Source organism: Neoarius graeffei, chromosome 15 (genome assembly GCF_027579695.1).
Source record: "Neoarius graeffei isolate fNeoGra1 chromosome 15, fNeoGra1.pri, whole genome shotgun sequence".
Taxonomy (NCBI): domain Eukaryota; kingdom Metazoa; phylum Chordata; class Actinopteri; order Siluriformes; family Ariidae; genus Neoarius; species Neoarius graeffei.
Genome location: NC_083583.1, coordinates 40598004 through 40610815, shown reverse-complemented (window position 1 = coordinate 40610815; position 12812 = coordinate 40598004). Strand labels below are relative to the sequence as shown.

Here is a 12812-nt window from a genome sequence, read left to right as displayed (position 1 = left end):
AGGAGTGCCTGAATATGAGAATCAACCGTGTTTTATGTTTTAAAAGGGGGGGAAAAAAGAAGAAAAAATCAGCTAGATATTTGCTCAAGTTTTTTTTTTTTTAAATTCTTCTATTTTCATCCACATACTATTAGCTGTTATTATATATTGATGTATATCTTTATATATTGTTGCTTTCAACACTATACATTTTAAAATTTATACTTTTTTTTTGCCTGTAGTTTAGCTAGTTGGTTCAATAAAATTAAATTTTACATTTTAAAAAGCTGCAAGTACTCTTTATAGTTCAGCCTTTATTGAGAATTATTTAAAATAAAACTTGTGTATCAAATACTTTAATCAATTTAAATTAAATTTTAATAATTATGTTGCATACTTTACAACAAAAGATTGCTTTCCATTTTTTGGAACAGTTGAGATGAATGGCATGAGTTCCAGAGAGTAAAAAAAAAAAAAAACATGTTGCACATCCTGCTTTAGCTCTTACGTTTTCTTTCATTCACGTGTTAATGTAACAAACTTATCCTGACATCTCTGGAACATGTTAGACATGCATATACAAACAAACCTGCTTTTAATCACTGGGTTTCTCTTGTCACATTGCAGTGCTTGTAACTATATTTAGCCCTTGTTTTTCTCTTGCACACTTACCCCATCCCCAATGTCAGTGATAGTCCAGGAGAGGTTATAAATATTACAGAGAACAGGAGTACCCCAAGCAACAAGGTTACCAGTATTCACTCAGAGACATGGCTTGTGGAAAGAAAGTGGAAGAGAGCAAGTGTCCTGGTCCAGGGACCGAGTGTAATTTATTGAGCAAAGCCCACACAGATAAGGAAGAGGTCCAAGAGGATAGTGAAGATTTGTTGCCGGATGTTGTTCTCCAAGTGGAGTCAGAGTCCTTCTTTGTAAACCGTGAACGACTGGCCCAACTGAGTCCCTACTTTCGAGCGCTGTTCTTTGGAGGTGGTCAAGAGAGCAGCAAGAGGCACATTGAAATCAAAGGTATAAGTTTGGACCATTTCCGCACTCTTATGGAGTTCACTCAGAACCTCCGATTACATCTTGACAGGAAGAATGTCCTGGGAGTTCTTGAGACTGCAAATTTCCTTCAGATGGAAAAAGCCAGGCTTCTATGCTGCAAGTTCCTGGAGAGAGAGTTACACCTGAGCAACTGTTTAGGCATGATGGCCTATGCATGGCAGCTAGGCTGTCTGGAACTTTATGCTGCTGCACGGGAAGTGGTTCTCACTCATCTGCCAGCTATAGCTTCTGAGGAGGACTTTATGCATCTCTCCAAGGAGACCATTGCCGACCTTCTTGCTAGTGATGACCTTTTCGTTCCACGGGAGGACCTGGCCTTTGAGATTACGTTGCGCTGGGCAACATATGACTCAAGTCGTGAGGACGACTTCCTGGAGTTAGCAGGGCTAGTTAGACCTGAGAGTTTGAGTCTGCCTTACATCACAGATCTCCTGACCAAGATGAAAAGCTCTGACCCTCGTGCTAAGCTCATCTGCAAACTGAATGATCATATCCCCATCAGCTGGACCATGGGCAGGTCAATGCCCAGAACTCGGTCAAGAGAGATGCTGTTCCTGCTTGGTGGACCACATGAGCAGGACCAGCAGTCTCTTTATCAGTTCAACCCATGCAGTGGAAGGTGGCAGTCCTTGCCACCTTTACAGAGGAAGTGCTTAACACAGTACGCAGTAGCAGCAGTAGGTAACAAATCATTTTTTTATTTTTTATTTTTATTTTTAAACCACTCATTGTAGATGTAGCATGGCATTATCACTGCTGTGGATCTATGGCTTTATATGAAAATTGTTTTGTCCACTGATGCCCAACCCTGCTCCAGGAGACCAACACTCTTGCTGAATTAAGTTGCAACCCAATCTCTATATTTTGCTTAACCTGATCAAGTACATTAGATTAGGAATGGAACCAAACACTGCAGGTGTATTTCCAGGGGCAGGATTGGACTCTGTTTCACAAAACATCTTGGCTCCCGCTACCTCAGATTGACCAACACCAACTTCTCCAAGGTAACCATGTGGTGGTGACTGGTGGCTACTTCCGAGAGGTTCTGTGGTACAGCGTGGATTGGGTTCGGATTTACGAGTGCAGCAACGAGCGTTGGGTGGATGGTCCAGCACTGCAGAAATCCAGGCACAGCCACTGTTCAGTTGCACTTGAATTCCAGGTCTTTGTGCTGGGAGGCAGCATGGATGAGGGGCTTGTACCTGATGTGGAGAGGCTAGTACTGGGAGCAGACAGCTGGGACAGTGTTAGTCCCATGATAAGGGCAGTAGAAAGAGCAGCTTCGGTTGCCATGGGCTCCTGCATCTATGTGGCTTGTGGTCTGGATGAAAATGGAGAAGTATATAGTGGAATTCAGAGGTATAAGGCTGAGATCGACCAGTGGGATGTAGTCTCCTATTCTCCATTTCCACGGTAAGGAAACGTTGTAGTATTTTGTTAACAACTAATCTACAAAATATGCCATTGACAGCTGATAGAAATATACAGATATTAGCAAGCTGCTTGGGCAAATCAGCTTATTACTGAGAAAAAAAAAAGCCATATTCCTTTCAATTCCTTACGCTGCATAGATCTGAAAACCTGATACCTTATCCATACTAGTAAATTAGTTGTGCACATGGATACTATATTACTATAGTGTTTATTTTGCTTCTTCTCATCCATCCCTAGTTATGATCTTCTTGCCACTGAGCTGAATGGTGCAATCTATCTGCTTGGAGGTAAGGCTCTGCGGCTGGATGTTGATACTGATGAGTGGACTATTCTGGAAGAGGAATTTCTAGACAGAAAGTTCTTCACTGGCTGCTCTACTGTAAATGGACAAATCTACTTGATTAGTGAGAGAAAGATCAACAAAGTTTCTTCAAACATGGTCCTCTTGGACCTGTACACCGACACTTGTATAGAAGTGGACAATACAATACCATGCCCCGTCCCAATACGAGGTTGTGTCACGGTCCACTTGATGGACAGATGAATCTGACCAGTCAAGTTAGATTGTACTTTGTTACTTTAATAACAATACAATCCTTTCTCAGGTCTTTTATGTGTCATTTTATAGTTTTTTTTTTTTTTTTTGTACATAATTTCTTTCAGATGCATGATTAAGAAATGCCACAAACTTTTTTGATTGCACTTTTTAAAAATATAGTCAGATCCGGTCAATTAGCAAAAGCTGGAGTGGATGTTTTAGCATTTATTTATTTATTTAAAAGTAAGTAGAGAGAATATACCCTGAAGCCTGTACAACAACCTGGTGTGGCATATCACCACTACAGCCATACATTTACCCTACAGACTCAACAATAAATACCCTATCTGGTATCACTGCAACATAATTGACAAAGTTGGTGCTTCAACTACAGAATGTAGTAGCAGATTATTTATACAGAAGAAATGACCAGTCATTTAAGATCAAGGGCCCATGCAAGTCAATCCTCTCAGAGAATGATCCAGGACCAGCACCTACTGTTAGGTCATTAAAGGCAAAACTGACCCCAGACCAGCATTTATACTCTTGAGACATTTCATAAGTACAAGGCCCTGCAGACACTGGCTCACAGGCAGAAAGTTCAGTAATAACTACAAGCAAATAACATCAGACAAGTCAAGTAAGCATCTGCAATAAGGAGTGCATGTCTACTGGGTAACCGGATACAAATAATTTCCCTGTTAATACCGTTCAAACAAAGTTAACTCAAGGACTCAGGGAGGCCATTATGTGACCACTGGCATACTAGTACACTTCAGAATAAAATGGCTCTGGGGTACCTGATTTTTGGAGCTGTACACCAGTATCCAAGGCATTGTTCATTCAGAATTGCTAAACATGACCCATATTAAATGAAAACTGGAACAGCATGGTCACTGTTACCAGCCTTGCTAACGTTTTTTGACCAAACTATACCTTTACGGACGCCTATTAGATTGTGCTTAAATGTCGGTATGGATTTCCTATGAGCTCCTGAGCTTCCTGTAAAAGCTGGTTGGAGCTGGGGACAGACTAAGCTACAAAAAAGCAAATCTACGACTATTTTCACTACTTTTTCTCAGATGCTTCCAAAGCCAATCTTTTGCAAAATAGCAAAATTATCAGTCCAGTCCAAATAATCTGTCAATGCTATTATTTCTAGTGTTGGTACCAAGATGAGCAAAAGTTTAAGAGCAATTATACTGCTCAAATTATGTGGACACAAAAATAAACCTTTTGGTCTTAAGGCAATCTGAGCTGCAGTTACTACTGGAGAAAGAGCTGAGCTGAGCATTCAGGTCCGCATTGTGCAAAGTGCTGAGATTTCATAAATCAATAATTTATTATTATTATTATTATTTTTTTTTTTTTACAGAGGGAAGATGCCTAGAGTCAAGCAGGTCAGTGCTGAGTCCACCACTAGGTGGGGCTGAGTCTTCTCAAATAAAAAAAAATTATGAACATAATATCTCATCTCATCATCTCTAGCCGCTTTATCCTGTTCTACAGGGTCGCAGGCAAGCTGGAGCCTATCCCAGCTGACTACGGGTGAAAGGCGGGGTACACCCTGGACAAGTCGCCAGGTCATCACAGGGCTGACACATAGACACACACAACCATTCACACCTACGGTCAATTTAGAGTCACCAGTTAACCTAACCTGCATGTCTTTGGACTGTGGGGGAAACCGGAGCACCCGGAGGAAACCCACGCGGACACGGGGAGAACATGCAACCTCCACACAGAAAGGCCCTCGCCAGCCACGGGGCTCGAACCCGGACCTTCTTGCTGTGAGGTGACAGCGCTAACCGCTACACCACCGTGCCGCCCTTGCACATAATATATGCAGGAAAATCATATACTTTAAGAAGGTAAATCTGATGCCATTTTGTGAGCCCTAGTGGGAAAATTGAACAGTGCAAAGATATTCTGCCGTTAGACAAAGCTAACTAACTGCAATCTGTCTTTCCTACATTATAACACTGAATCATTAGGAACATAGAACTAAACAACATGAAAGTTATATGCAAAGATTTTCTGAGGTTTGACTAAACTGTAGGGTTATACTTGTTCCTACATTTTTCTAAATGCCATTATTTCTTGCTAGGAATGTAATGCATTCCATACATTGGATATATATTTCCAAATTAATACTCCTGTTTATACTGAGTTGTAATGCCAAAACATTTAGAATGCTTAAGCAAATACGCCAGTGTTTTTACTCTACCTACTGCCAACTGCATGTGTGTTCTAAGTGTCATGGAGGAGACCAGAGATCAGTATTTTACAGTTTTCCTGTACTGAGAAGAAAAAAAAAAAAAAAAGGATGAATGCTCCAGTCTTGAATAACACTATCATGTGCCTCATCCTAAAACCTGTACTGTGTAAAGGTTGTAGTGTTTAATTTACATTATCAATTCACACTTTTTAAATATATTGAAACGTTTCAACAACTGCCTGAAACTTCCATTATATACGAGTTTTGAACCAATAAGGGTTTGGTTCTTTTCTTCATACAGGGAAAAAATGCACATACTCTTCAGATGCAATGGATAGACATGAGGTTAAAAGACTTGGCGTATCCTTTTAAAACATAGTAAAGACTGCTACTGTGTACCTTTCATGAGAAATGAACAGATTACAAGAATAAATTCCTGTCTTATTCCTTGGGTTAAAACAGGGTATAAAATGCTCTTATGTGGTGTTTTATGCAAGAATGGCTTGTACTAAACATTAACAGTGAAGTGGAGGAGGAATACTATCTGGCTTTGGGCAATCTGCTGTTCATGTGTCTCCTCTGATGGGTCAGATTGTTGAGGACACAGTTGTCAGCCAGCGAGGCAAGCTTGGAGTTGATGGTTCCCTTGCTCTGCTCCCAGCAACACACTTCCTCCATGCCATTGTCCTCTCTCTCCTCCTCTACATCGCTCTCGTCATCGCTCCGCTCATCCCTCTCCACCTAAGAGGATGTCAAAATGTTATGAACTCACTGACAATGATATTGCCTGCTACGTTAATAACAATAATATTCCAAAACAGTTCATACTTTGCCCAAGAAGATGAATTTGTAGAGCATCCGCAGAATGAGATAAGCCCAGAAAATGTGCAGTGCCTGCAGCACCAGCAGGAGGCCATTGAAGAAGTAATAAGCAGGGAATGGCTTGAAGAAATCCAGTGACTCCACAAAAGTGGAGTAAAGCACCCTGGTGAGAAAAGGGGAAAGATTAGCCAAGTAAAATGAACTAATACTACGTTCACACTGCAAGGCTTAATGCTCAATTCCGATTTTTTTGTGAAATCCGATTTTTTTGTGAGGTCGTTCACATTAACAAATATATGCGACTTGTATGTGATCCTCAGTATGAACGAAAAGCGACCTAAAAGTGTTCCGCATGTGCATTGCAGGATATGACGACGTCAAACGCAGTGAGCATGGCCAGTGTTTACGGAAGTAACCTAAAGTTTCCTGTGTATGACAGTAGCCAGCATGGAGTACCTGGCGATGATGCAGTTGTTGTTGCGATGGAGCCAGAACATGCACAATAGCCTGATGTTAAGGAGGAGGTTGAGAAGGAAGAGGGCAAGGGTTTTGGCTCAGGCGTTCTGCGGGGTAGTGACTGCAACCTCCGTTCAAAGGAACGTGTGGGTGCGGAGTCGCACTGATGTCATGCGCCATGTTGTTGTAACTTTTTTTGAGAGACCCGCCGCCTACTTCAACGCAGAATAGTGACGTTTGTGGCTTGTTGATGACGTGTAAGTCGGATGAATGCGACCTGGCGGTTCAGACTGAAGTCGCATATGAAAAGATCGGATAGGAATCGGAATTAGGACCACATATCCAAACGGCCTGGGTTGGATTTGAAAAAATCGGATCTGTGTCGTTCATATTGTCAATAAAAGATCGGATACAGGTTACATATGGGCGAAAAAATCGGATTTGAGTCACTTCAGCCTGCAGTGTGAACGTAGTGTAAAAACCAAATCATGACTATCAAGTCTCTATGTTCACACTAGCAAGCAACAAATCAATCATTCACGTCAATCATAGTTTGTTTACCAGTGGCCAAATGCCCACAAGAATGTCATTTATGGGAATGAGCTGTCCAGCATGTTTTTTTTTTTTTTTTCTTTAGTTCCAATGTAAAACAGCAGTAAAGTCTACAGCACACTATATGATTTGTAAACATCACTTGCTTAAAACATAATTAAGTTTAATTTACATGTTAAGTACTAGACTTTGTACTAGCTTCCTTGGCCGATTGGCAAAGCAAGCTAACCGTCCTAGCTATCTACTACAGAGGCAGCAACATCATCTGCTACTTCCTTCCAAGCTTTGTTTTGCTTCGTAAAGTCTGAATACCCATTTAATGAGAGCTTCTATATGACAGGAAAAGATGAACTACTGGTATGTATTTCTTCCATTTTTGCTCATTAAACAGTAAATGGAAACTAACTATAGGTGGCCTCCTTCTTCTTCTTCTGGCTGCTCCCGATTAGAGGTCGCCACAGCGGATCTTTCGTCTCAATTGCTCCGTCTTCTACATCCTTCTCTAACTACAGGTAAGAACTAAATTTCCGAGTGAGGATCTGAAGACAACATGGAATTGAAAAAAAAAAAATTCCTTTCACGTGTCACGTTTTGGGCGCCATGGTTGTGTAGTGGTTAGTGCTTTTGCATCACAGCAAGAAAGTTCTAGGTTCAAACCTCATGGCCAACTGGGTAAATGTGAATGGTTGTTCATCACTGTATTAGCCCTGCGATAAATCGGTGACCTGCCCAATCTGGATGGATGGATGTCACTTATCTCTGAAATCACAGCACTTACAAATGTTCCTTTGTTACTTGTTAGTGTAAACATAGGGTTGGCGCCACTCTCATTCTCATACCTCATCATATCTCATATCTAAACTACTTCTCAAGCTGAATCGAAATCAAATCCGGAATGGAGCCTCACTAATTTAGTAAATTATCTGCAAGATTATGGCTACATTAATGAAGTGTGGTAGTATAATCTAAGTAATATTATAGAAATAAAATGTTTATCATATTTCCACATCAGAACATGTGAAATTCATGCAAGTCCAAATCAAGTTAGTCCTAGTAACTGGACTTTATATCACAGGTACTGTATACAGAGGCTGGATTTTTGTGCCAGTTAGGCTCAGTTATGTGTCACTTGGGAACAAATGCATTATGGATTGAGGCACGGCTACAGAGACAGCAAGAGAACCATTAACCCTGGTTTGATAGGAAAAAATAGGAGGAGAGATTTTCCTCATTCATTTTCTCACACACTGAAAATGCTTCACATATTTATACTGAGATATTGGCACGCTTACCTGCTCGGAAAAACAAAAAGGCGAGTTACCAGGAAAACCACAGCAAAAACAACAAACAGGCTGTCACACGTCGTCTTCCAGCCGGCGTAGTTAAACATCTTAGCAGACTGTGAACATGACAGAAAAAAGGCAAACGCTTTGAAATGACTTCAAATTTCCTGCAGGCCAAAATTTCAAAAAATTATCTAACATAGTGATTAAAAAGTATATACAACATCACCAGGATTAAATGGGGGTAGTTACCATGGAGAAAAAGCCTTTAAAAATATTCAGACTTTTTAGGCTTAATTAACTGTCAATAAACTGGGGGACATTTTCTGTAATATGATGTTTATTTAACGTTTCTTGAAGGAGTCTGCAGTTTCAGTGCTTCGAAACAGTCAATAAGATTTCCACCAAGAGAAAGTCAATCGGGACAGAGGAGAGATTAAAAAAAAAAAAAAGCAGGTGGTGAAGAAACAACTATGTATAGCTGCTATAACATAAGAGAATAACAGGAACTAACTTGTTTTGCAGCTAGAAATAGTTAAAAAGCACAAAGTTAATAATAAATTAATAAATTCAAAATGGTAATCATTGGCAAACAATGTGGTCAGGGTGGTCACAGTAACTCCACTTTGCGTCCAGCGACCCCATTGTTGATTATTTTTCTATAACGGCACACCCCGTCTTGTTGTATTCTTTACTAAATCTTTCTTTGTTTTCATTTTTTTATTCCTGCTGTAATAGAACACTGATGTTCTTTATATTTTATGCATAGTTCCCTGCAACATCTTTGTTAGTGGTGAGCAGTGGCGGCTGCTGGTTTTTAAAACAGGGGAAGCCCATTTTACGCATTCATCGTAAAACCTGTAGGCCGGATATCAAAGCATAGAAAGGTGTGCCCCATTAGCATAGTGAACTAGACAACCCTACCTAGTGGCAGAAAGTATTTTTGCTTGTACATTTCATGTTATAGTCTGGCTTGCCAGGCTAGTGCCTCATATCCTTAATCAAAAATATCAAACATCCAAAAATCACTGGCTATTCAACGAAGAGCCTTGAACATCATACCCGGATATGCAACACAGAGTCTTTAACACAACACCCAGCTGTGCAACACATCCTTGAACATCATCTGCAACACAGTCTGGAAATTCATAACCAGGTAGGCTATGCAACACACAGAACCTTGAATATTATACCCAGGTATAACCTGTAACACAGAGCCCACCATTCTCTTAACATTACTGAACAATATACACACTTCAGATTCATGAACATGAACACTATTTATACACAAATTCTGCCCTCCGCTCCTTTTCCAGAAAATGGTCTGTGACCCTGTCATACCAGCTGGTTGTGCTTTCCAGAGACTTTACCAATTTCTGTTAGCAGCTAGCACTGCAGATCCCAATAAGGCTCAAGCTAGCCTACAACCAGATTGAACTACAAATGAAATAAAATGAGTGAATTCACGAATGATCAAACTGATAGAATGGATGAAAGTTAACGGAGCACAACGAGTAATATTTACATTTATTTACAGAGTAATGTACAGAGACATCAATGAGAAGAACCGTTTATATGAAAAGAAATTCGGACAGCACTTTGGCACACGACTGCACTTTCTCGACATCCGCTAGGGACTGACTGATCATACTTCCGTGTTCCTCGCCGAAGTACCGCCCTCCTCATGTCTTTCAAACACTACCTCCAATAATCCTTTATCAGCCCGGCTTCTTGTCCCTCCCACTGTCTCGTTTAGTCCCAGAGAAGCCCGGCTTCCCTGGAAGTGACGATTTTGTTGATTTTAACCAATAACAACTAGCCGAAATTGGCTGTTCAGAGCCGTCTTGTAGACTGCAACGGATACCCGGCTGCCAGTCAGTGTTGCCAGATACTGCTGACGTTTTCCATCCCAAAATATGTTCAAAACCCGCCAAAATGCACTTAAAACCACCCAATCTGGCAACACTGCTGCCGGTCCATAGAGCCCATTGAAATAAGAAAGGTTACAGCCTGGCAGCAAAGGTGATTTTCGTAGCGAACTGCAAGTTCGTCAGACATCACTCAAATAAGTTACAGGATAGTTATGAACATAAATACAATCTTGGGCATATATTATGTTATTCAAGTTATTGTTTTAATGAGAATTCAACGTCGTAGACGCCGCAGTTTGGGGAGAGAATTTTAGGGGAAGCTCGGCTTCCCTTGTTGTCTCTGAGAAATCGCCCCTGGTGGTGAGGTGATAATTTATATGCAAGTGTGACAAGATTAGGACTGCTCACAGTAGTATAGTCAAGTACATGCAAACATCATCAGTTATTCATACTTTGTACTGCATTATAGTGGTCCAAAATACCACCAGTGTTACCTTCACTAGAAGGTCATTTCATTTCACTGCAGCTTGCAGTAAGAGAAATTTAAACAGGCCGAAACTTTTCCACCTGCACATAGTTCAAATTATTTACATACTATTTTTGTCAAGGAAAGAGGCAGTGGAAAAGCAGGTTTTGGAAGAAATGATCACAAGGAGCAAACATGATGTACGGTGGACTACCTCCAACAGGAAGTCAGATGAGTCGTGTAGCAGCATCACAACTGTTCCGACCCGTATGAAATTGGCGCAGTAGGAGAAACTAATCAATGAGATGGTGGCAATGTGATGGATGATCTGCTCCTTGAAGTCCTGCAGGCAACAGACATGACAGATTAGCAGGTGAACAGCTCAACTCTTAAGCTGTAGCTCAAGTGGTAATGGGTTCAATCCTACATAAGAACTGGCAACCCTTCTAAGCATTATTACATTTTTCAAAAGAAATATGAAACAACTGTCTAATAAACATGAAATTATACATAAATAGTTCCATTTCATGTAGGCAGCAATATTTTTCAATGTTCTCATATTTCTGTCTCTTCTAACTGTCTTTACAGTGCATTAGATCATATTTGTATGAATTTTGCACTTAATAAGTAATAATAATAAGCTATGTTGATATATAATGCATTACATAGGCTCAATGCTACCACGTTATATCATATATAGCAGGGCTTTTCAAAGTGTGGGGCGCGCCTCCCCTAGGGGGCGCCAGAGTTCTTCGGGGGGGCGCAACGTGAGGAAAAATAAACCAGAATAAGTTTTGCGGACATTTAGCGAACTTCAGTTAGCCTTTGCCAGAGACAAAATGGATCGATTTTTAGTACCTAAAGCTACAGTGAGTGAGGAGACAGAGTCTGGGCCAAGCAAAAAAAGAATAGCCTAGTAAACTAGACCCACCCGCCTAGCGGCCAAAAATATTTTTTGCCTAGCAAATGGGTCTAGCCTCGCACCATATAAACAAAAACACCCCGGGCATCAAATCGTGCCCGCCAATCACAACGCAAGGTTTTTGTTTGGATTCTTTGGGCGGGCTTTTGCAGGAGTGACGACAAAGCTGCGCGACGCTGGAGAAAGCACAACAGGAAAGATGGCTACGGCTAGTGAACAGTGCGCGTTTGACTCCGCTTTGGAATCAGTTTTAGAAGAATTAGACTTGGAGTTTTCGTTGAAACATGAGCAGGAAGAGGCTCTCCGCTCATTCCTTTTCAAGAAGGACGTTTTCGCTGTTTTGCCGACCGGCTATGGCAAAAGTCTGATTTACCAGCTGGCTCTGCTCGTAGCCAAAAGGATGGGGCTAGTTTGTGCAGTACGAAGAATTAATAAACAGCTTTGAAACATTACTTTTTGATTGTTTTTTATTTTCCCATTATTTTAAATTTAAGGGAAATAATTTCACCAAACACCACTAAATAAAAACTCTCAAACAGTTTAAGCAAACCCTTGAAAAACACTTGGAAAAAAATGTGTATGTGGTACAGACTCCAAACTTGTGGTCATTATCTCCAAACTTCTTAATATCTAGAACCTGTTTATTAATTAATACGCATCTTGAAAAATTATTTATTTCAAGGCCTCCCCCACTGCTTTCTGTCGCTCTGACTACGTCACAGTCACTGTTGCGCTGATTGGTCAGAGCGTTGGCCTATACGCACAGAGACAGTTTGAAAGACAGCGGTTTGTTCCTCCTACCCGCTTCGGAAATGTCTACGGATCGAGGCCAGACTAAATATTCACATTTAGTTTGGCTTGCCAGGCTAAAAAAAGAAGGAAGTCTGACCACGATTATTTAAAGTTTGGATTTTCATGGACTGGATCTGAAGATGCTCCACTGCCACAGTGTGTTGTCTGCCAAGAGGTGCTAGCTAACGATGCTATGAGATGTTTAAAATGTGTAAAACAAGAGGTTTTAAAAAAGCTAATATGTTTTAAATGTGTAAAAAAAGTTTTAAAAAAGCACAGATGTTTAAAATGTGTAAAAAAAAGAGGTTTTAAAAAAGCTCATATGTTTTAAATGTGTAAAAGAAAAAAATTAAAATGTGTACAACACCCATTTATTTTAAATACGAATGGAACGTTAAGTATAGCAACAACAGA

General features: G+C 40.5%; 2 protein-coding genes across 5 annotated transcripts in view; one reads left to right on the top strand and one right to left on the bottom strand.

Annotated features, from left to right (window-relative positions):
- The first annotated feature begins 353 nt into the window (after nucleotides 1–353).
- Nucleotides 354–3077, top strand: LOC132899436 (kelch-like protein 24a). Of its 2 annotated transcripts, none has more exons than XM_060941304.1 (3): nucleotides 354–1725; nucleotides 2049–2457; nucleotides 2716–3077. In XM_060941304.1, the coding sequence occupies exons 1-3, from the start codon at nucleotides 750–752 to the stop codon at nucleotides 3020–3022; spliced, it is 1692 nt and encodes a 563-aa protein (XP_060797287.1). In that variant the 5' UTR covers nucleotides 354–749; the 3' UTR covers nucleotides 3023–3077. The 2 variants fall into 2 exon arrangements, with proteins under 2 accessions (XP_060797287.1, XP_060797288.1); XM_060941305.1 differs by having other exon boundaries at nucleotides 2684–2816.
- A 149-nt stretch (nucleotides 3078–3226) lies between these two features.
- The window catches only part of cers4a (ceramide synthase 4a), a 31453-nt gene continuing 21867 nt past the window's right edge, over nucleotides 3227–12812 (bottom strand). For all 3 annotated transcript variants that reach the window (XM_060941306.1, XM_060941308.1, XM_060941307.1), the window contains exons 8-11: nucleotides 10899–11027; nucleotides 8357–8463; nucleotides 6063–6219; nucleotides 3227–5975 (exon numbers count right to left, since the gene is read on the bottom strand). In XM_060941306.1, coding sequence (XP_060797289.1) covers nucleotides 5775–5975; nucleotides 6063–6219; nucleotides 8357–8463; nucleotides 10899–11027 — 594 coding nt within the window. In that variant the 3' untranslated portion in view covers nucleotides 3227–5774. The remainder of the gene's footprint in view (nucleotides 5976–6062; nucleotides 6220–8356; nucleotides 8464–10898; nucleotides 11028–12812) is intronic.

What these genes read in the sequence shown, in the direction of transcription:
- LOC132899436 (XM_060941304.1), top strand. Translation starts at nt 750, where the DNA reads ATGGCTTGTGGAAAGAAAGTGGAAGAGAGCAAGTGTCCTGGTCCAGGG. An exon ending in GTACGCAGTAGCAGCAGTAG is followed by an intron (nt 1,726 to 2,048) that starts GTAACAAATCAT and finishes AACTTCTCCAAG; the next exon opens with GTAACCATGTGGTGGTGACT. An exon ending in TCCTATTCTCCATTTCCACG is followed by an intron (nt 2,458 to 2,715) that starts GTAAGGAAACGT and finishes ATCCATCCCTAG; the next exon opens with TTATGATCTTCTTGCCACTG.